This window comes from Rhinolophus hipposideros (genome assembly GCF_964194185.1).
Source record: "Rhinolophus hipposideros genome assembly, chromosome: 4".
Classification (NCBI taxonomy): domain Eukaryota; kingdom Metazoa; phylum Chordata; class Mammalia; order Chiroptera; family Rhinolophidae; genus Rhinolophus; species Rhinolophus hipposideros.
In genome coordinates this window covers 42,324,896-42,348,214 of record NC_138050.1, presented here as the reverse complement: position 1 = coordinate 42,348,214, position 23,319 = coordinate 42,324,896, and the positions used below count along the sequence as shown (strand labels likewise).

Sequence of the window (23,319 nt, the reverse complement as noted above, 5' to 3'; positions counted from 1 at the left end):
TTTATAAATTTAATAATAACAATTTGAGCTGCTTTGTAAATAAATGATATTTTTATGTATAAAATGTCGTGCTGTTATTCATTCTTGAAAAACACAAAAATATAGAAAAAATGTACATCTGCTTTCCTAAACTTCCTTTCTGGAAGTTTCCATCTTCACTCAGCGGATGGAAATATTCATTTGGATATATCTGACTGTCACGGCAAAAGTAAGCTAAAATGTAAGCAAGTGCACACACATCTTTCTTAGAAGAAAGGAAACATATACATGGTCTCAGCCTTGCTTTTTTCACTTAATACAGAGAGTGCCAAAAATGTATACACATTTTAAGAAAGGGAAAAACTATTAAAATTGTAATACTCAATATATACTGATAACAAAAGATGAATACAAGTCACATTTGACTTCTTCAATTACCAGAGGTGCTCAAAGTGGTTACCATCAGTGTCCAGACACTTCTGATTACTGGGAACGACTGCTTGAGCAACGCTGACCAAAGCGTCCACTTGTATACATTTTTTTTGGCACCCCGGGTATGTACTAGAGCTCCATGGCTTTCCACAGAGATGATCTTCATTGCTTTGTACAGCTGCACAGAACGCTATTGTATGGATGTACCGTGGTTTATTCAGCCAGTCCTCTGTGGATAGACATGTGGGTTCAACAAACATTTATGGAATGACTAAATTGTGCCAGGCACTGAGGATAAAGACCTGGTCTCTAGCCTCAAGAAACTGAAGAGTGTAGAGGGGGAGACTTCTGCAATACAAGTACTTTCCTCATAAGGGAGTGAGATCTTGTATCCACTTAGCACAAGGGGCCAGTGAAACAGGGAAAACAGACTCCCACACAGGAGGGATACAGTAACTATCTGTGGATTGGCATCTTGTTCCCACCTGGACTTTAGTGTGGGAGAATCCCCTTGGGAGGAAACAATTTTTATCAATGTTTGAAATTATTTAGAACATTATGAGTGCCAACTGATCAGAGAAGTCTAGGCCAAATGAAAGAGGCAAAAAGGAAGGGTCCTAACTACAAAATTCCCCTGAAAAGAGGAAGTGTAAGTTAATACAGAAGCTGTGGTTTAATAATAAGAGCTAACACCTGTATGGAACATACCACAGACCAGAGATTTCTCTAAGCCAGGGGTGACAAAACTTTTTTCAACGTTTTTCACCAAGGGCCATATGCGGTAAAATACACAAACAGCCAGACCACTCACTCGAGGTGAAGCACGTATTGCCTCACCTGGTTTATTTAAATAAACTAAATATATATTTGGAATTTGCTGCCGGCCAATTAACAATGGATTGTGGAGGCAGTTGGCCCTCACCGCAGTTTTGACACCCCTGCTAAGCAGTTTATATATATATTTAACTCCTTTATTTCTCAAAACAAGCATAAGAAGTAGGGACTACGTATGATTCCCCATATTTTACAGTTAAAGACTATCAAGGCGCAGAAAGGTTACCGAGCTTTTGCCCAAGGTCACACAGAGAGGGAGGGAGGCGGGGAGCGAGGAAGGAATCGCATATAGGCTGCTTGCAAGGAGTGCCCTCTCCAAGGCAAGACTACCTCACTGTAAGTCTCCCCGCACCATAACCTGGGAAAGAGAACCTTGACATGTCCCTCTCTTACACACACACACACACACACACACACACACACACCCAGGATGCGACCTGGCGGAGGCTAAACCGACCCGCCCAGCCGCGCAGGTCCGAGCGGTGGCTGCCAGGAGTGGGTTTTCCCCAGGGCCCCGCAGGTCCCTCCCCGAGAACCTGCCCAGCCCGCTCTACGACCGCTCCGAGTGTACGACGCCCATCGCTCTGTGCTGCGGCCCACGCCTTGGCACAAATTACATTTGCTTCCCGGGGCTCCCAAGACATGGTGGACGCTATATGAAGTCAACGACGAACTCCCACGGATGGCCAGGTATGTGACCCGCCCCGGGGGCACACAACTCCAGCCTCAAGGAACCCGCAGCGAGGGGGACAAGTAAGGCCGACGCAGTGTGACACGGGCTAGGACAAAGGGGTCGCACAGGGCCGTGGCTCCCCAACCCAGTCAAAACCGAACTGAAGACCGGCAGGGCTCAGCTTTCCGTCCGCTCGCTCCCGGGCTGGCTGAAGGAGCCGCCTGCGGCCCAGACCCAGTACCGCCCACGGCTGCCAGGCAACGGACACCTGGAGGCCACACACGCCCGGAGCAGGGGTCCCCAGCCCAGCCCACCCGTTTCAATCGCGAGGGGCTACCCAGCGTCGGACGCATTTCCCACTCGCGATTTAACACTGGTCGCAGTGTTTCAAGTGCGTGGCTTCCCACTTACGAATCTAACCGCACAGTAAAACCTAAATCTTCCGCAAACCTGGACGTCAAAAGGCAGAAAGCTACAGCTCGTACCCACGTAGCAGTGTACTATACGAAGTGACACACATGCAAAGTGGTAGCGGAGAAAGACAAAAATTTTCCCGCGTGTTCGAAGACTTCAGATGATCCCTCTAGTTCACGTCAGACGGGTAATGTGCCGATGTCATAACAAGGTTTGTGGGAGGCACATCTCACGCAAGAGCGTGAACACCCAATCATCACGCTTATGAACTACAAAAGGATCGGACTAAACGGCCGGTTATGGGTATGAGTGTGTGGCCTACTCACTTTGAAGAAAGGGTGACAGATATAGTCTCTATATATTCAGTCTTGACATAAAGATCCTGTATGTTTTAAAAATATCACCGATATTCGGTGACGTTTCTCTTGTTTCTACTTAGTCAGTGAAAACAGAAACAAAATCCGCTAGCTCATCACGCTCTATGCAAATTATCCGCAACAGCTCCACCTTTTAAAAAAGCCTGGCTCTTTCTTGCTTTACGACAGTAGATCGTGAAATGACGGAGTTGACGCCGTAGAGGCGGAAGCTAGTCGTGTGCTTTACGGCAACCACGTTGGCTCGGGCCGGGTCCTGAGAGGCACGGGAGGTGCGGGAAGGGCTGCCGGCACCGGTAACCGTGTTCGTATCGTGCTGTAGGAGTTCGTGCCTTAAACTCTTTAGACTTTTCTTTTCTTTTTTTAAGTCTTCAGAAGCACAAGGGTAATTTCTCCACTTCACTTCTGGGAGTCTGAGATTCGGTTACTCCCAGAGACGTCCCTCTCTCCCCCGTTTTCCTTTACGCACACGTGACTCTTATGCCGGTCCGACTCGCCCTCCCGCCTCCAAGATGTCTCGCGTTTTTGTGTGGTTTTCGTTCTGTTCGTTGGGAGAACCCCAGCCTCCCGGTGGCCTTTAGCGGATCCCGTCCCGCCGTCGTCCCCGTCCTCGGGGGAAGACCAGCCATCCCCGCCGCAGCCTGAGGCATGGAGCGTGACAGCCCGCGGGACCCCCCGTCGCGCGAGGAGTCCTTGCCTGCAGAGGGGCCTGCTTCCGACCTCGCGCAGGCCTTGGCCCAGGCCTTGCGCCGTCTAACCGGCCAGGAGCCCACACGGGGCACGGCCAGGGAGGCGGCTCTCCGGGAGCTCGGCGCCCTCCTAGAAGCCGCCGAGTGCCACGAACTGTTCGGGGGCGGTGGCTCGGCGCCCCGCGGGATGCCTGAGACGCTGGGGCGCGTGGCAGACACCGCGGGGAAATACGCGGCCCCAGCCCCGGAGCAGGACGGTAGAAGGGATCGTCCCTCCGCCGTGGCCGAGAAGGCGGCCGCAGTTGGGGCGCTATTTCTTACGCTGTTGCGGAAAGTGGAGGCCGCCAAGAAGGCCTTGGTGTCCCCCGCCTGGAAGACAGGCCTACGCCACTTGGCGGGACCCAGCTACGTTTTTGCCGTCACCCACAGCTCGGAGCGACCGTGGACCAGCCCAAGGTCTCAGACTGTTGCTGGAGAGGTGCTCACCTTACTGCTGCAAGTTGCCGAGTGTGGCTCTGTCGCAGGATTCCTCCATGGAGAAAATGAAGATGGGAAAGGGAAATTTGCGGTGATAATGGGGCTTCTCAAGCCTGATTTGAATAAGTGAGTACCGCGACAAGGGCCGACGTGGGCTTCAGCCTGAGTTACAATGTTAGAGCTCAAGGGAACCTTAGTGCTGTCATCACAGGGCTCTTAAGGGCCAGGAAGATTATCATTAGCTGTAAATGAGATCACTAGACAGTGGCAAATTCGACATTCGCACCCAGGTTTTCCGATTCCATTTTCTAGTGCTCTTTTCAGTCCCCGCGGTATCTGCCCTGGAAATTGGGAGTTCTGTCCCATTTACTTAGACTTAGCTTTCTTAGGTGGGGATGGGGATTTGGAGAGGATTTAAACTTGTGGTTTGAATTTAGACTTAGAGATATTGAAACTCATCGCTAGTAGATAGGGATAGTTATTAGATATGGAAGCAATGTCTGGAATGAAAAAACTAAAAGCTTTAGATTGCCATTAGCTAAAGTATTTTTTGTGTTTCCTCTTGCTATTTTGTGTATTAGTATTTGTGATTAGTGGACACTTTGTCCTGTCCAAAAGGACCACGGAGACATTTCATCCACATTCTTGAAATTTGGTCCTGTCCAAAACATTCACAGACATTTGATCCATGCAACCACATCTGCCTGGCTCCATGTGCGGTAACTAGGTAGACTACCAAATTGAGTTATTGGCAATAACAGCCACAACACAATTATTCAACCAATAAATCATGATAGTGTTTTATGTATTAATCCTGTAAAACAAAAGTGTAAATAAATATTATGGGCTGTTTGAACCCAAGGACGTTTTCCTAAGTGTGGACATTTGGGACAGGACCAAATTTCAAGGACTTTTTCATGTAGACCAGTTGTCTCCGTCAATGTTTTGGATACGACCAAATGTCCTGCAAAAGTATCTGTAACACTGTAGTGATGAGCAAAAATGTGTACATAACTGACATTTTACCAGAAACTTGGAGTTAACAGTAAGGCAGACGGTACTTCTTTTTATTGTTCCTGAGTAGGACGTCAGATAACCTCTCTGAACCTCAATTTCATTATTTGTAATACAAAGATAATACTACCTGTTACACAGTTGTTTTGAAGATTAGTTGAGAAATGTGTGTAACTTCCTTTGTAAACTATAAACTGCTGTTCAAATATTGATTCATTTGCTCCCTTAATAATAATAATAATAATAAAGACATTTCCTTTACTCCTCTCTCCCTTCTCAACACATCTTCATTGTAACCACCGTCACACAGATCCTTTATATAGCTATGGTTATAAATGGCTGCTTCTCATTGGATAAGGTTTAGACCCAGAGCCCTGGGTGATTGTTAAATGAATTTAGTGTAAGTTCTCTGAGTTATTTGGGTCTAACTTTTAAAATGTAATAACATCAAGAGTTATGTGGGATGCAATTTTCTCAAGGACAAGAAAATACTTGGTTTCGCTTGAATTTGCTAGTTAATACCTTGGCACTTTACTTAATGTGGTTTCGAATTTCCATTTAGGGAGTCCTGGAAGAAGAACCCTGCCACCAAACATGTTTTCTCATGGACTCTGCAGCAGGTTACTCGACCCTGGCTAAACCAACATCTAGAAAGGATACTTCCCCCATCATTGCTCATCTCAGACGACTATCAAACTGAGAACAAAATTCTGGGTGTAGACTGCCTCCATCACATTGTGCTGAATGTGGTAAGCACCCCGTGCTCTGTCATTTGTTTTGATCAGACAGACTGAGTTTACACAGCTCTTCCTCATTCGTGATACCACTACTGCATTTCCCCGAAAATAACACCTAACTGGAAAATAAGCCCTAGCATGGTTTTTCGGGATGACATCCCCTGAACATAAGCCTTGATGCGTCTGTTGGAGCAAAAATTAATATTAGACCCGGTCTTATTTTGGGGGAAACATGGTATTTTATTGTTGCCTATGTTTTCATCTTTTATTAACTTTTCCAATTAATGCCGTAATGTGACTAATTCACTCATTTATATTTTTTCTCTTTATATTTTTCCTTTGTCAACCTAGTAGAGGTTGTATTTCATATATATAATATACTATATAAGAAACATGGGCCGTTATCATGGACATAAGGCATAGCCATTGTCAAACTGAATAACCGGACCTTGAGTTATTAACAGTTGACTTTCAAGGAGCAAAAAGGTCAAACTCAAAGGGATTATGCCCATATGTGGAAGCTATTACTCAAAGAGACTTTTTTTTTTTAGTACCTGTGTATTATGGAGCTTTAAAACATACACAGAAATAGAGAGTGGTATCATGAATCCTGTGCTCCCATAATCCAATTTCAAAAATTACCAGCATTTTGCCAGCCTTGGGAAACTTCTCTTTTAATTGGGTAATTTATCTGATTGCAGCCAGCTGCTGATTTGCTCCAGTATAACAGGGCCGAGGTCCTATATCATGCCCTTTTCAACCACCTGTACACACCAGAGCACCACCTTATTCAGGTAATTGTAAGAGTTTTTCCTAACTGTGAGTCTTGAATTCTCAAATTTCAGTAGCAGGTGGCATTATGTGAATAAGAATAGTTGAGAGACATTTTCTTCTCTTGGAAAGTGAGGCTGATACTGAAAGCCATTGCTCAGTTGAAAATATGGAGATAGCAATGACTAGTAAAAATATCTTAATACCAATCAGGCATCTGCATTCCTGATTCTCCACAGAAAAGTTTTGTCTTTATCTGTGTGTTATCTGTCACTTGGGCGGGGGGACACCTTTATGTCTGAAGAAGTGCCATTTTTTATTCATTTAACTGTCTCCTGTTCTGCTTCACATCAACACACACTTGAAACTCTTGGTATGTTGGATATGTTAGTGTCATTTTTTCTTTCACTCAATAGACATTGAGTACCTACTGTGTGCCAATAACCACTGTAGGTTCCAAGAGTGATTGAACCAGGCAGGGTTTCTTGCTTTAAGAAACCCTTTAGGAGACATTTATGTAAATGTATGAACTATTCAAAGAGGTTTGCAGAGTGCAGTGGGTGTCCAGCAACAGGCAACTATTGGTGTTGGGTAGTTTCAGGAGGATTCCAGAAGGAGGTGATATTTGCTTCTGAAGGATGAATGAGTGTCTTAGGAGAGGGAAGAACAATTTCAAGACAGAAGAAACAAGTTATATAAAATTAGAGGTATAGATAGCCTTGTTTCTTATTTTATGTCTACTTACCTTCCCCCCACTCTGCCACCTCTTTTTAAAATATTATTTTTAGATATTGACAGATACTAACAGAGGCAAAAAGATTGGGGCTCTTCAGATAGTGTTAAAAAAAAGCCAAAAAAACCCCACCCCAAAATACACTCAAAACCCAAAGATCCCAGGAAAGCTAGAAGGGATTGCCTAGACACTGAAACTTCAGATAAGGTGATCAATTGGATACAAATGAGTACTACTTTAGATTCTATTCAGGAGTTTTAAGTACATGTAAATATTTAAACTTAGTAATGTAGTGACAGTAGACTTAGACTCCTAAAACTTGGGTTAAAGTCTGAGCTCTGCCTTTCTTCCTATTTTATAGCTTAGCAAAGCACAATCCTGAGAAGGTATTAACTTGAGACTGTCAGATGGAGATAATGTAAAAAATTTTGAAAATGTAAAGTAATATGTACTTGATGTATTCTTACCAGTATGTTTTAGAATTCTATGACATGGACCCTAAGATTAATCAAGTTGCTAGAAACATCAGTGAGTGTTGTGAATACAAATGGATGAACTCTAGTTTCTTTCCATTATTTCTCCTAGACTGTGCTCCTGTGTCTGCTGGATTTATTCCCCGTCTTGGAGAAAGCCCTGCACTGGAAGGGAGATGCAGCTCGACCCACCAAGCACTGTGATGAGGTTCTGCAGCTGATCCTGACCCACATGGAGCCAGAGCACCGCCTTCTCTTACGCAGGACCTATGCGAGAAACCTACCAGCTTTTGTGAAGAGGTGAGTGCCAGGCTGGCTGCTGGTCTGGCCATATTCCTTGACTTCATCTCTTTGGTATCACAGCGTCTCTTTTGTTTGTAGGTTGGGGATCCTAACTGTCCGCCACTTGAAGAGGCTGGAACGAGTCATCCTTGGTTATCTGGAGGTTTATGATGGACCAGAAGAGGAAGCCAGATTGAAGATATTAGAAACCCTAAAACTTCTCATGCAGTATACTTGGCCCAGGTATAATAGCCAAGCAGACAGGTGTGCTAAGAGGGGCAAAACTCAGCTGATTTTCTCTTTGGAACTTGCCCAGGTGTACATGCAGTACAACGTATTAAGTGCACGGCATATATTTCAATACCTTCCATTTTATACACCTATTGGATTTTGAACTGAGAAAATGGCATTTAAAAGATACAGTACACCCAGTGTTGTTTCAGGTGTACATCTCTCTAGATTTATAATGTACATTAAATTTTAAAAGGCCATTTAGAAGTGTTAAAACAGGGGTGTCCAAACTGTGGCCCTCAATCCATTTTTAACTGGCCCTCAGCAAATTCCAAAATTATATTTAGTTTACTTAAATAAACCAGGTGAGGCAATACGTACTTCACCTCGAGTGAGTGGCCCAGCTGTTTGTGTATTTTACTGCATATGGCCCGTGGTGAAAAACGTTGAAAAAAGTTTGGACACCCCTGTGTTACAATAAAGACATGTCCAACTTTGTTCATCCTAATGTTTCTTAAATCTAATTAAGACCGGAGCACTGCATAGCACATTATTGAACATCTGTAGGCCAGTGATCAGAATACTGATTTAGGATATGGTTGCTTAGAAAGCATTCCAACTCTGGCTTGAAGTAGGTATCAGGAACAGTAAACTGGTACCCAAACATGTTAAGTCAACAAAAGGCTTTCTTGCATGAAATTACAGTTAATTCAGGCAGAGTCCAGTCCCTTACCAACATACATATCTATTATGAGCCATATTCCCTCATTTCCTTGTAATGTGCCCAACAGTCTTTCCCTCAGTCACATTTGTAACCAGGTTGCATTTGTTTACTAATTTCTCCTCCACTGAAGTATAAACTCCAGGAAGATTAAAGGTCACTTTGATACACTGAGCATACCAATTTATTCAGTACCTGGTATTAAGTACACAAATATTTGAAGTGAACTTGAATAGATGGATGAATGAAACTGAATCACATTAATACTATCAGGCCATTAAAGACCAGAGACCAAGATTCCAAGTACAAGAGATTGGCAAATACAGGGGTTAGAAAATGAATGTAAAGTATGAGTGGAGGAGTGGGGCCTATGAAAGATTATACATTGAATGATGACAGGTGGAGGTCTGAGCAGTATACAGATTATAGGAAACTAATATTTTTAAGATCAAGGTAAAAGATGCAAACTTTTCTTCTCCCACTCATATTTCTGTCCAGAAATGTGGTTTATTATGTATATTTTCACACTTCAAGTTAAATTACTTTTCTGCTTCCATTAAGGCTTTTTAGTTGTTTTTATTGCGGTAAAAAAAACACATTTTAACTGTTTTAAAGTGTACAGTTCATTAAGTACATCCACAATTTTGTGCAACCATCACCACTACCCACTTCCAGAACTTTATCAAGATAAAATCTTTTAGAAAGGTTATTAAGCAGAAGTAAATATGCTAAGTTTAACTGATAGTAACTAGGATCTGGAATTAAGTGACAGAAAATACAAATTGACACCTGCCAAGTTTGTTTCCCTTATTTTAAACTTTCAGGCCTAAGACTGCATGAAAGTTAAAAGGACTATGGGCTCTCTCGTTTTCTGGCCAAAAGTATAGGCCCATGGTAAGGTGAGATCCCAGTTCTCCCTTTTCAAGAAGGGCTATTTCCTTATAGAAGAACTAAGTTTCTGGAGAGGAGCAAGGTATTCTTAGGCCAGTGTGTATACACGTATGTGGGTGGTATGCTGTAGAAAAAATAGGGGCTTGAGTTAAGAAATCTGGAGTCTGGTCTGTAGTTCTGTGGTCTTTAAGTCAGTTGACTTCGGTTCCTTCAGTTATGAAATGACAGCTTTATACTAGATGACATTTGAAGTCTCTCAGTTTAATATCCTGGTTTACAGTGTGAATTGAACAGTTTTTCTTCTTCATTCCAGAGTTTCCTGTAGACTTGTGGTCTTATTGAAGGCTCTTTTGAAACTGATATGCGATGTAGCAAGGGATCCACACCTTACACCGGAGCCTGTTAAGAGCGCCTTGTTAGAGGAGGCCACAGACTGCCTGATTCTCCTGGACCACTGTTCTCAAGGACGAGTGAAGGTAAGGGAGTCTGCAACTTGGTTTCAGTTAGGCCTCATTATCCTTATTTAATTCCCACAACTGATTCTACTTTACTGTTCACGTGCCTGACGAAGTCTATAAATTATCATGGAGGGTTCAGTTCTCCACCTCTGGAGCCCTCCAGCCTTCAACAGTTTGAATAATACCTTATTTAAGGCATTTGGAATCATTCCGACCAAAAGGAAAGAGGATCAGCAAACGTCTCTGTGGCCAGGACAGAAAATAGGCAAAAGGATCATGAGATCAAGTTTGTAAAATTTAAATTCTATTCTAGTCATTGAAGAAAAACAGAAAAAAAGGTGAAATGACGGGCTATAAGCCACCATGGGGTAATAATGTAGGCAGAGTAATTCATATACTAGATGTGTTTCCAGTTTTGGGGGACAAATTTATCCATATTCTTATTTATCCACATGGGAATTCTTTCTTTGGCCTCATATTCCACAAAAGTTAACTTATCAAAGCCATAGCATATCACAGCTATGTATATTTATATACATTTAGTAAATTACTGCTTCATTTCTTTATCCCATTTAGAAATCTTGAAAGATATAAGGTAGCATGAAAAGAAATTCATAGCCTAAAAATATTTAGAGATAGCTTAGTTTGTTGTTTTATTGGTTTTTTTCACATTACTTCATCTTGGCTCTTTAATGTCAGGAAGTTTTCGAGCCCTGACATTGTTGACATTTATACCTGGCTGGTATAAAGCTGCTTCTTCATGAGCCAGCAGGACAAGTCCAAGCATGTCAACGGTTTTTACAGTTGTACTTGGTTCTGTGAACTGTCCCCTAGTGTAATTCATTCTTTCCTCCTTTGAGTATGGTGCCAAGAAATAACCAAGGTGAAAGGGGGAAAAATAATCAAAGCCTGTTTGGTTTCATGTTTCAGAGTCTTCTGGCCAAAATTCTCCAAAGCTGTGAAGACAGCAAGGTGGCGAACTGTATCAGGAAAGTGCAGCAGGTTTCTGAAGGCACTCCCTGTGATGGAACTTAAGATTTGTACTTTCCTGAAGAGAAAAGGATTTTTTTTTGGTATAAATGGAATTATTTAAGAAAAAAGGTATTTTTATACTGAACATTTTAATTTAAATCGTTTTCCTTTTTTCTTCTTTCCTTTTGTTTTCATAGAAGTAGGGAAAGGAGAACAGAAAAAAACTGAAGTCTGGACATTTCTAAATAAAGTTGGGGGGAGACACCAAGGAAATGAACGGATGGGTAGCATTTAAAATTAGAAATATTTACAACCACAGACTCATCTGTTAAGCTTCTTGGGCTCAAGCTGTCACTTCAGCACATATGCCAAAGCTATAAAAATATTCTTTGCAACTTAAGGATTTCCTCCCCTCCATCCTAGAATTCTTGCCCCACAGAAGTGGCATAAATATCACAAACACAAATATTCTGTTATATACAACATAAAGAGCGAAAACTGGAGGTATGTATGTGTTGAGGATAAAAGAAAGGAAGAAGTTGAAAATGTTAAGTCCTGTTTAGAAATGTCTCAAGGGAAATCACGTGGTTTTCGCCTTGGCCACAGGCTCTGTCTCCTGCTCATATTCTATTTCCACATATGCTCGTTTTCTTTGTAAGGGTCCTTTCAAGGGTGTTTTGCCTTTCTGTTTGGCATCAAGGGCCTTTTCTTCTTCCTCACTGGAGGATTTATTATCCTGGTCTTCATCACTGCTGGCATCCAGTTTATCCATATCCTAATATGGGGAGGGAAAAAATAAAAGAGGGAAGAAGGTATTAGATTCATTCCCCAAACTCCACTGTCTTCTCAATTTAGAATAAACCAGATAATTTATCTGCCTCTCTGTGTTTGGAAATCCTTCTTATTTTTTTCTTCCCTTTGTTCTTTTTTTTGCCGAAGACCAGCATACAATTTTTTTACCAGTAAGTCTCACCTCAAAATCACTTATGTCACTCTCATCCACCTCATCATCTTCCACAAACTCTCTTTTTCCCACATCCTAAAATAAAACACAACTGTTAGGTTCAAAAGTTTCAAAATACATAATGAAAATTTGGCATAGACATAGTTTTATTCTTTGATAAATAAGTACAGATATACACAGAATCAGAATTTACTTACTAGACAACCAAAATGTACTTACATCCACGTTTAATACTTCTGAAACCAGTATATAGGATCTACAAACAATTCTTTGTACATTGAACTACAACTATTAATTTCAAATATCAAAAATAGTTTACTAATAGGAAAAGTATGCCTCTGTACCTATGTGAGTGTACCATGTGAGTAATCATTTACTTGTTAAATCTGCCCTTTTCCTAAAAATACCAGCAACTCAAGTACCTCTCCTATGTTAATAATAAAATTTAACCCTTTGTACATTTCAGTAGGTTCCTTAATGGTAATGTTCTATCAGCTGATGAGGGTTCTTCATTTGTCACCTTGCAGGAAAAATTTTGGAATGCCAATCAGATTAAAATTGTCAATGCAATTTGTTGACTGAACATAGAGAATAAAGCAGCCACTGCTGAACTAGAATAAATCTCATGATAGAAAAATACAATTACATTATTTTTGGTTAGGGGACTAAAAATGATGTTCTGTCTCTCAATTACATTAAAATAGATCTAGTCCTATTGATTACTGCTTGACAAAGCAAAAAACAAGGCTTACTTCATCATCATCATCATCTTTTTCCTCAGCATCTGAAGAGTCACTCTCTGCTTCCTGCTGTTCCAGGGCATTGTCGAAGGCATGGATGGGGAAGTTGTAGATGTCGCCATACTGAAGAACATACACAGATTTGCTTTTACTACACTTAGATCTTACAATTTAAAGCCCACTGTCCGACAAGCATATTATTTTTCCCTTGGTGAAATGAGAATGCTTAATTTGATGATAATTCTATACTGTTTTCAAGCCTAGAGACGGCAGTGTCTTTAAAAAGCCCATTTTTGACATTTAAATAATCAGTGATTAATGACCAAACTGGTAACTTCTATGAAGAATGGAAGCAGATCACTTAAAACTTAGTCTATAAAACCTGTCTGTGCATTAGAACAAATGTAATTTCCTGACAAGTGAGAAACAATAAAGAAAAAATTGTTATTCAAGGTGTCTCTGTAAATTACACTAAAAAATAGAGAATATACGTTCATTTTAAAGAACTTAAAAGTAAATAGGCAGGAGGATCAAAAATGTATGGCTTTTATACATACAGTCTGGAATTGTGTTGGGAACAGGAGTTGGGAATAATGGCAAAAGGAAAGGTCTCGTATACTGAATGAATTATCAAAGATCAAGTATAGTGGTACCTTAGTTTTCTAATGTAATCTGTTCTGGAAGACCGTTCAAGTTCTGAAACGTTAGAAAACTGAGGTACCACTGTATCAAGTACAAAGTAACCAAAGTGTTTTATGTGCTTGCATCAATGAACTAAATGAGGAACCCAGGACATTATGTGATATTTATTCCAGGAATAAAATCAAGGGGAGCATCTTTCTCACATCTTTAAAAATAAACATTTTCCACTATTGTCACATTTCCTAGCATGGTCTTACCAGCAAAAAAATAAAATTTGTACCCCAAAGCTTCTAGCTTTCTCACCGTATCTTGTTTAAGTCTCTCTAGCAATTCCTTTTCAATGGCATTGTCCAGCTGAGCAGCTATTAATGCCTTTTCCTGTAAGAGAAAAAGAGCAAACCCATTTACTTCATTAGTACTCATTTTTCAGCCTGCAGATGAAACGTGTTAAGTTTTTATAAGAAAGAAGATATAATCATGTCTCCCTCCTATTACTGGGGCTTTTGCCTCTCCAACCAGATAGAGTTCTTCTTTACCTGTCAAACTTCTAGGGAACCTTGCAATTTAAAAACTCCTGCTGTTTTTATAAATACCCTTCTAAATCAAATTCTAACAAAACCTTTAATATGGAAAAGAGGTCTATATACATTTTAAGTGTCTCAGAAAATTATCAATCTTCACGCAGTTTTAAAGGGAACAGACAGTCCTTTATGTTTTCTAAAATGATGTTAGATTCCATGTGATAGAGATAAAATCTCTTCCTTCAATGATCTTTCATAGGAAATGATATGTGCCATCAATTTTGGTTGTTCCCCGCACAACCAAAATATAAAACTCTAACCTCAGTCTACCTTTCTAGCCTAAGACTGCATTAATTTGATAGCGAAAATCAGAGGATTTTAAAGTGTTACATACTGAAGCTATGTTAGAATGATGAACAGTGTGTGGGATACATTAATGCAGAAAGACTGGGGCACATGGACCAGTTAAAAGGCTACTGTGATGTTCTACATTATTCTCTAAAGTGGGTGCTTACACCTCAAAGGTGATCCACTGAGATGTAAGAAAAAATTATTCAAAACTTAAGTGTTGCAAATATTTTGTATGCATACTAACATTAGTGCCTTGATTCTGGCCACAAAGCAAATAGTTTTGTCAAATACAGTGAACAAGATATCCCAAGGGGAATCTGAAAGTTTGAAAGTAGTGATTTCACTCCTTTATTCAGATTATTACAACATATAGCTGTTTATGTTTGCTTGGTTAAATGGATTTATAGATGATACTAAATAGTTATAAAGGTATGCTGATTATTTAATGGTTTAGTACTTTAAAAGAATTGTAGAACTTAAAATACACATACAATAGTTGAAAATTTGCCAACCTTTTCTAAACTGACAAAAGACTGTCAATAGTATGTAACATAGCAGGAGTTTTAAAAAATAAATACACGGGGCAGACGGGTGGCTCCGTTGGTTAGTGTGAGCTCTGGGCAATGGGGCTGCTGGTTGGATTCCCACAGAGGCCAGCGAGCTGCGCCCTCTGCAACTAGAATGAAGTCAATGAGCTGCCGCTGAGCTCCCAGGTGGCCAGATGGCTCAGCTGGCTGGAGCGCAGGCTCTCAACCTCAAGGTTGCTGGTTCGACTCCCGCAAGGGATGCTGGACTGCGCCCCCTGCAACTAACAAAGGCAACTGGACCTGGAGCTGAGCTGTGCCCTCCACAACTAAGATGAAAGGACAACTTGACTTGGAAAAATCCTGGAAGTAAACACTGTTCCCCAAAAAAGTCTTGTTCCCCTTCCCCAATAAAATCTGAAATAAATAAATACACAAATACACAAATAAATACACAAATACACAAAATCAACAATGCACTTCTCTAACTAAGCATGCCTGAAATAGTTATGAGAGTGATAAAAGACAAAAGTATACTCAGCAAAGAACCAGACCATTACAACTATTATTTATAATATACCTAGGAGTACAAGTACACGTGTGTAATAATAGTTATAAATGATAAACTGGGGAGCATGTGTTCAAAAATTTTATTGATGGGTTAATCAAAAATGTTTGGAAACCAATGATAAAATAGATAAGAACGCTACGTGACTAATGGGAACAATAGTCTTACAAGACTATTAAAGCTATTTCTTGACAGGATGTGACAAATGATCAGATAAATGTCTGCTACTGAAAGGGGAAGTAAGCAAAGCAAATAACCTAGAATGACTGCAAATTTGAACTTGTCAGGAAGAGCTGATTCCTGGATCTTGAAAAGCATAAGAAAATTCAGCTTGAGTGAGGTACCAATGAGGTGGAGAGGCAGTCTGTTCTCTGCCACAAAGGCTGGAGTTTTCTGACGAGATTTTCCACGGATAGCACAGCACTACCAATGCTAGTCATTAGCTTGGTAACAAAGCTGCCTAGATTACTTCAAAGGAATAAATAATCCTATCAATTCCTACCAGCAATTTCAAAATCAAAAAACTCAATTTAGTAGTCTAATATCACCTGAACTGACATAAGACTACCTAAAGACTTTTAAAAAATTCCATCTAGTGTGAACATGCTTATATTTCATTGCACTATTACTAGTGTGTTTGATTAGAATGCTCAAACCCTGCAGAGGGTAATATGTAATATATAAAATCAGCAACATACCAAAATTCTGAATTCTGAAACATCTGATCTCAAGAATTTTAGACAAGGAGCTGTAGATCTCAATTTTAGGTGTTCTTTCTGTTCTCCACTACATATCCAAAAGCAGCCATATTTTAACCTGCCCTGGAAGTCATAATCTTAAGATCTGGAATGAAATATCAACTATCTTATGCAACTAATACTGTTATTCACTAGTGAACCATTATTCAGGGCATGAACAGACGGTGACAATCTTTCTCATGAGCCCTATGTAACAGCTCTACCTATAATAAAAAAAAATGCTGTGAATATCAGAATAAGTTACCTCTCTTCTTTTTTCCCTCCGCTCCACCTTCTTACTCAAAGGAACAAGTTTCCTCCTATGGGAAATAAAACACATTACCACAAAACCCAAGTACATGTGCTATGTACTCCGTTAAAGAAATGAGAAGAAAAAAAGTATCAGAATTGACTTTGTAGGGTTCAGCTGAATACAGCAAGATTATATACTGAAAATTCTAGATATTTACTACTATAAAAAGTCAGACATTTGTACATATAGTTTAATATGGCTTTTTTTTTTTTTAAAGCATTCTGAGACTTCTTGAGGGCGTCAATGAACTAAGAAAGGAATTTTCTGTAGAAGACTGACATCTTTAGCACTGTCTGCAGGTCACAATGAAGTATTAGGGCCTATTACTCCCTGTGGATCTCATGTCACTTTTTAAAATTAGTTCTCACTGAACTCAGAGTAAAGGTCTCATGTTCCTATTTATTCACACTTTTAGGTCATTTTCAAATCCCTAATTTTAAGATTCCCTCAGGGAGTTAGAAATAAAATTTTCTGAAGCTGATTTTCAGACAGTGAGGGGATAATCAAGTTGCACTATACTGTTTTTAAAATCCTGGAAAATCAAAGGGCACGACTTTAATCTGAGGAAAAGTTTCTTCTTAGCATATCACAAAACACTACCCAAAGTCGAATTTAACAGAAAGCATTACTAGAGGTTTCATAACATGATCCAGGGAAAAAACAGATTTAGAAACAAATGGTCTAGGGTGGCCGGTTAGCTCAGTTGGTTAGAGCATGGTGCTGATAACACCAAGGTTGCCAGTTTGATCCCCACATGGGCTACTGTGAGCTGCACCCTCCTTAAATACAAAAACAAAACAAAACAAGACAAATGGTCTAAATACTTACTGTCGCTTTAGTGTAAGTTTTCGGATTCGAATTAGGTACTGGGTGATCTTGGTGAATCTCTGCTTACATTTGTGTCGAATGAAACGGGGCCAGTAAATTAGATTTTCATCTATTTGCTCCAGTGCTTTCTCATAGTTTTTATGAAGCCGGACCTATCAAACAGAAAAAAGGAAGCCTGAAGGGCAGGAGTAAATGATTAGGTCTTCACGGTTAACACCACCTATGGGACCTAATGAGGATGGCTTCAGAAGTTTAATCTAGATATAATCAAGAAAGAGAAAAAAGCATGTGGTATTTGTGCTGTTGATCAATGGTTAGTGTAATTTTATGTCCTAAGCCTTACCCGTTCCCAGAGACGTCTAGGAAAAGCTGCCCGCTCAATAACCTTCATATACAAGTAGCACTGTCCTGTAGGATAAAGTAAGTATCTTTAAGATTATTTAGGAAGAATAAAGAACATCCTTTTTAAAGCTGTTGAGTAGTTATCATGGAAGCTGAAACTGCAGAGTTACCTTTCTCTTCTTTGATAGTGGCATACTGACTGTTTGCCAGGGGACAGGATGACCGATTACACAGTCCAGTCAGACTATATTCATTTCTGCAAAAGCTCTGTGTCTTGGTTCTAGAATGGGAGGAAAAGAGCAAGAATTATAAGATGGGTTACCAAGACAGCAACTAAAGGAATCTTGGTCTTAGTTGCTAATCTAGACTTACCTTATTTTGAAGGAACAAAATTGTTTATTTCCTAGTGTATCCCAGATAACCTGCAAGACAAAATATAAACCCAATTCAATTGCTCTGACCCAACAGATGGCATGTTAACCCAAGAAACAATGTCCTAGGGCAGTGCCCTGCTTTACTGAGGAAAGGAGTCTTTGAGGAATGAGAGGAGGAAAAAATACTTTGTAAAGTAGTTGCATTTTGTTGCATTTTCTTAACAAATGCAACAAATTCTTATAGAAAAAGTAAATACAAATTGGCAATAACTATAACTTCATAACCCAGAGATGAAATTTCATTAGTATTCTGTAAATATGTTCAAGTTTTTCTATACATGTGTACATTTTATGTGTCTGTGTATGTTTTCAACAAAATGAGATACTATATTTTGTAAATTTCCCTTTCTACTTAAAATGTTCATTATCCACTGTAAAAGGCTGCACAGTACTAGATATTTGGATATACATACCATAATTTTATCTTACTGAGAACAAGGAAAATCATCTATTGTTATCCTCCACTAACTAATGTGCTCTTTATTCATTCAGCATTTATTGTATACTTAATTTATGTAAGGCCACTGACATCCCTAAGTCCTGACACAAAGGAGGCACTCAAATATTTGTTAAGTGAAGGAAGGTGTAGTCCTTAAAGAGTGTTATCTAGTTAGAGAAAGATACATACATAAATCATCACAAAGCAGCAGTCTAAGTACCACAATAGAGGTATGTAAGACTATGAAAACATTTGAGTGTACTACCTTGAGGAACTGGAAAAGGCTTTAAAGTAGTTAAAGGGAAAAACAAAGAAATGTAAAAGAATGGAACAATGGTTTTGAGATTTTACAGGATGTGTTTGGCAGGGCATGGTAGGGAACACGTCAGAGGAAATAAAACTGGGCAAGTCGGAGCTCAGTTTGGCCGGTGGCTTTAAATATCATCTCTAACTTGTAGACTCCCGAATTGTCATTTCCCAGTCAGATTTCTCCCCCGAGTAGCAGTCTTGTATATACATCCAGCTGCCTACCTGACACCTCAACTTGGATGTCTAAAAGGCATTATACACGTTAACATGTCCGAATGAAGTTCTCAATTCCACACCTCTCTAAAGAGTATCGTGTACCTTCTCTAGTCTTCCCCATCGACAAAAATAAAACTGCCACCGAACTATTTGTTCAAATCAAAAAGTCCTTGATTTCTCCCTTTTCTTTCTCCTTTAACCCATCACCAAGTCTTGTCGATTATACTCATAAAACAGATCTGAAATCCATGCATTCTTTTCATATTCAACATGACAACCTTAGTTGAAGCTACGTTCACCATACTCTAGTTCCCTTGCTTTCGTTCTCTATTTCCTTCAAAAACCTCTCACACAACTAGAGGGCTTTTCACAAACGTAAATCAGATGGCATTTCCATTAAAAGCCCTAAAAACACATCCTGTAAGACTCTACGTGATCTTGCCCTGGCAAGCCCATCCGACTTCGTGTCATGTCTCCCTTCTCTGGATTCCTGCAACAGTCACACTGATGTGATGTATTTCTTCCATCCTATCTGCAGATCTTTGTACTTTAATGTTCCTACTGAGCAGATGGATTGCTTTCCCCTCAGCCCCTCAGTGGCTGTTCATGCTCAGCCTTTGGATCTCAGCTCAAATGTCTATTCAGAGAAACCTTCCCAGATCAGCCCTCTCTGAAGTGGTCTCTCCTTAATTACTCTCTACTCGTCACCTCTGGTCTCTTCCTTAGTATCTGTGACACACTGCAATTGTTTTTATGTGTTCGCTGTCTCCCCAGGAAAGCAGAGGTCTTTTGTCTGCCTTATTAACAACCAAATCTCCAGGAATTATCACACTGCCTGGCATACTGTAAGCACTTAAGTATTTCTCCTACAAATAACTAAATGAATTAATCGGATGCTTCCAAAATGATGACTCGGGGAGACGTGGAACAAATGTAAAGAAAAACCTAAACACAGGAAAAGGAGATTGAAAAGCAACGTGCACCTGGATGGAAAGGAGCCTTAAATTTGATGCCTAAACTTCGCCCCCGCCCGCCAGCCCGCCTGCCAAGTCCCCATGGACCAAACGCAGTCGGTCATTCCAGGTACCAAGGATTGTACTCCTATTCTGCGGATCGAGGTGGCGGTGGTCTGGCTGCTTGACCCCCAAGGGACACACGTGAGAGCCCCACGCCCCGAAATAGGGGTTCTGGAAGCCTCGCTTCCGGAGCCACACGACGCCTTTGGGCCAAATGAGCCTGTGGCTTCTGAGTCGCCTAAAGCGGGGGAGACACCCTGCGTAAACCCCAGGTAGAGAAGCGACAGGAGACTCACATCATCTGACTGCATGGTGCCGGCGATCCCGCATGCGACCAGATCCGGAAAGCAGCCATGCTGCTTCCGGCGAGTCACTTCCGGGACCTCTAGTCTCACCTATCGCGAGAGTTCTGACTATTCGGACTTGCACAGAGCGCCCCCTGGCGGTGTCACTTTCGCGTGCGCCCAAGTGTCCGCGGTGTGTCCGGACTGTCACTGCGCGCTCACGGAGCACTGGCTTTGTCCCGGGCTCATCACGGGACCGCAAACGCGGTTAATAGCCCGGGGTAATCCCGCGCTGGAGTCGGCCGAGTCCCAGAAGGCGGAGGTCGAGAGCGTGCGACGCACCCTTGTCCAACGCGCCGTTTGTGACCGCCCAGCCCGCCGGGCCTGCTGTCTACCCGGCGTTTCGCTCCGGAGGGGCCGGGCCGCCGCCCGCGGGCCTTAGTGCTGACGGTCGGGGCTGCGGTGCGGTCATTCCGCCACCTAAGGTGTGGCTCTCAGACTCGGCCTTTTTAAACCTGAGACTCTGGCTCCCGCCCTCACCCCGCCCTCGCTGACCGCGCAGACACTTGTTTGTGTGGCATTGGGTCTTGACTTTTGAAATTCACGGATCGGATAATATTCCAAAAAACTGTTGACGGACTAAACTGTTTTCCGCTTTCTATTTTGACGGGAAAAAAACACCAACCAATGACTAGCTCATTTTTTTTTTTTTTAAAGAAAGGACATTTTAATACCAAAAGTAAGAAAGGCACAATCTCAGAATAATAATGGACCCTTAACTTCCATGTTACATTATAAAATAATTCAATGTATCGTAAGCAGTGTAATTGTGCATGCAGGTGAGAACTACGAATTACAACACCCTATTGGAAAGCATTGATTTAGCACGGGTTTTTGGAGTCAAACTTACATACTAAAAACCAACTGCCATTTTCTAAATATCTTTGGGCAAGTCACTTACCTTGAACAAACATTTCCATTTGAATAATGGGGTTTTGTGAGGACTAGAGGTGTGTAAGTACATCGTTTACACTGATTTATAGGACATCGTGATTGTTCGCACTAGCCTATTGCCCTAGACAAGTCTGGTTTAGAGACCTAGAGGAAAGTCATGTATACACAAGCCCTTCTATGTTAGTAAAATAAAGTTTAAAACAATGTAGAAGAAATCAAAAGCTGAACAATACTCACCACCTGCACCACACCACACTCCCTGAATTGTTTTTAGGAGGGGAGTGATATATATATATATATTTATTTATTTTTTGTATAATATTCCTTCCCTGCTCACCCTCGACTGGTGAGTCCTGTGAATAAACATTTTTTTAATTGAGGTATAATTGACATACCATTTTATATTAGCTTCAAGTATACAACATGATTCAATATTTGTATATATTGCAAAAGGTTCACCACAACAAGTCTAGTTAACATGCGTTACCATGCAGTTATCTATAACATTTTTTCTTGTGCTGAGAACTTTGAAGATGTACTCTTAGCAACGTTCAAATATGCAACACAGTATTAACTGTAGTCACCATGCTGTGCTTTCCATTTCCATGATTGATTTATTCTATAACTGGAAATTTGTACCTTTTGATCCCCTTCACCCATTTCGTGCATGCCCCCCCCCAACCATTAATCTGTTCTTTATATCTTGAGCTTAATGGGTTGTGGTTTGTTTTTTAAATTCCACATATAAGTGAGATCATATGGTATTTATCTGTCTCTGCCTGACTTCACACAGCATAATGCCCTCAATGGCCATCCATGTTGTTGCAAATGGCAAGATTTCATTCTTTTTTTGGCTGAGTAATATTCCATTGTGTGTGTATTACATTTATATTACATATAAATGTGATATTAAAATATAACAATATGATATGATATAACATAATATATGTGTTACATTTTTTTATCCATTCATCCAGAGAAGCTTGGAGGCCCAGAAGCATTTTTAAAAATCAGAACAATTTCTGTCCTTCCTAGTCCAAGTTGGGGGCAATTTCACGATGTACAATTTTAAAACCTTTGTGTACTTTCTATGTGCAATTTGATTTAAGTTCACTCCATTGGGCAAAAGCCATACACATAAATTTTTTCAGACAAACTCCTCTCCTCAATTTTAATCGTGGCTACTTTGGGTGTGTCATGCTGCTATGGAAATACCTCTTTATGATTCTTAACTGGCTCTTTCATTTGGCTGAAAAGATTTGCTAGATACCATCTTAACCTTTTAGAAGTCTTAACTAAAGATCTGCCAACCTTATCTTGAGGATCTTTTACTCATTGGGGAAATGAGAACCAGTTTTATTTTCCAACATGCTAAGTTTTGATTCCTCCATGTTCTCCCTAGTTTCTGCCTATAAAGTTGCCTTTTTTTTTCTCTTTAGCTTATTTTTTTCTGGCAGTACCTTATAATTTGCAGCTAAAAGATGCAAACTGACATTTTTAGCATTCTGCCTAGAAATCATTTTATCCAGATATACAAGTTCATTAGTTATGTTTTATATCTCCAAGTTACTATAGGTGATACTTTCACCAAACATTTTTTTTCTGCTACATAAAATGTGTCGTTATTTTTCCAGTTTGCTATAGTAGCTTTCTTACTGCTTTTTCCGTCTTTGCCCACCACCTGGTCCCAAGGCCAATGCCACATAGTTTAGATTTTTTTTTTAACAGCAGCAGCCCACTTCTAGATATTACTTTCTATATCAGTGAGCTACTGCTATGTAACACTGCCCTCTCAGACTCAGTGGCTTAAAAGGGTAAGTATTATTGTTCGTGTTCCTTTAAGGCAGATGGCTAGTTCTGCTGTCCCAGACTAGACTTGGCTGATCTGACCTGCTCGTGTGTCTGCAGTCAGCTGATGGATTGGTTTTGGCTGACTTGTCTAGGATGGCCTCACTCACATATCTTATAGTCGAGTGGCTATT

At 40.6% G+C, this 23,319-nt stretch overlaps 2 protein-coding genes across 3 annotated transcripts; one reads left to right on the top strand and one right to left on the bottom strand.

Annotated features, from left to right (window-relative positions):
- TTI2 (TELO2 interacting protein 2) lies at positions 1–13,784 on the top strand. 2 transcript variants are annotated; one of them, XR_013993185.1, is made up of 8 exons: positions 1–3,998; positions 5,449–5,635; positions 6,325–6,417; positions 7,713–7,900; positions 7,982–8,125; positions 10,039–10,201; positions 11,114–11,284; positions 12,901–13,784. XR_013993185.1 is itself a non-coding variant. In XM_081045705.1 (7 exons), exons 1-7 carry the CDS (start codon positions 3,355–3,357, stop codon positions 11,216–11,218), a joined length of 1,524 nt encoding a protein of 507 aa, XP_080901831.1. In that variant the 5' UTR covers positions 1–3,354; the 3' UTR covers positions 11,219–12,734. The 2 variants fall into 2 exon arrangements, 1 of the variants encoding a protein (XP_080901831.1); XM_081045705.1 differs by lacking the exon at positions 12,901–13,784 and having other exon boundaries at positions 11,114–12,734.
- MAK16 (MAK16 homolog) lies at positions 9,396–20,859 on the bottom strand. Its single transcript, XM_081045706.1, has 10 exons — positions 20,396–20,859; positions 18,058–18,107; positions 17,856–17,965; positions 17,687–17,751; positions 17,344–17,495; positions 16,468–16,522; positions 13,805–13,879; positions 12,872–12,982; positions 12,129–12,194; positions 9,396–11,930 (listed from the first exon to the last, which is right to left on the bottom strand). Exons 1-10 carry the CDS (start codon positions 20,408–20,410, stop codon positions 11,736–11,738), a joined length of 894 nt encoding a protein of 297 aa, XP_080901832.1. The 5' UTR covers positions 20,411–20,859; the 3' UTR covers positions 9,396–11,735.
- Between the last annotated feature and the right edge of the window lie 2,460 nt (positions 20,860–23,319).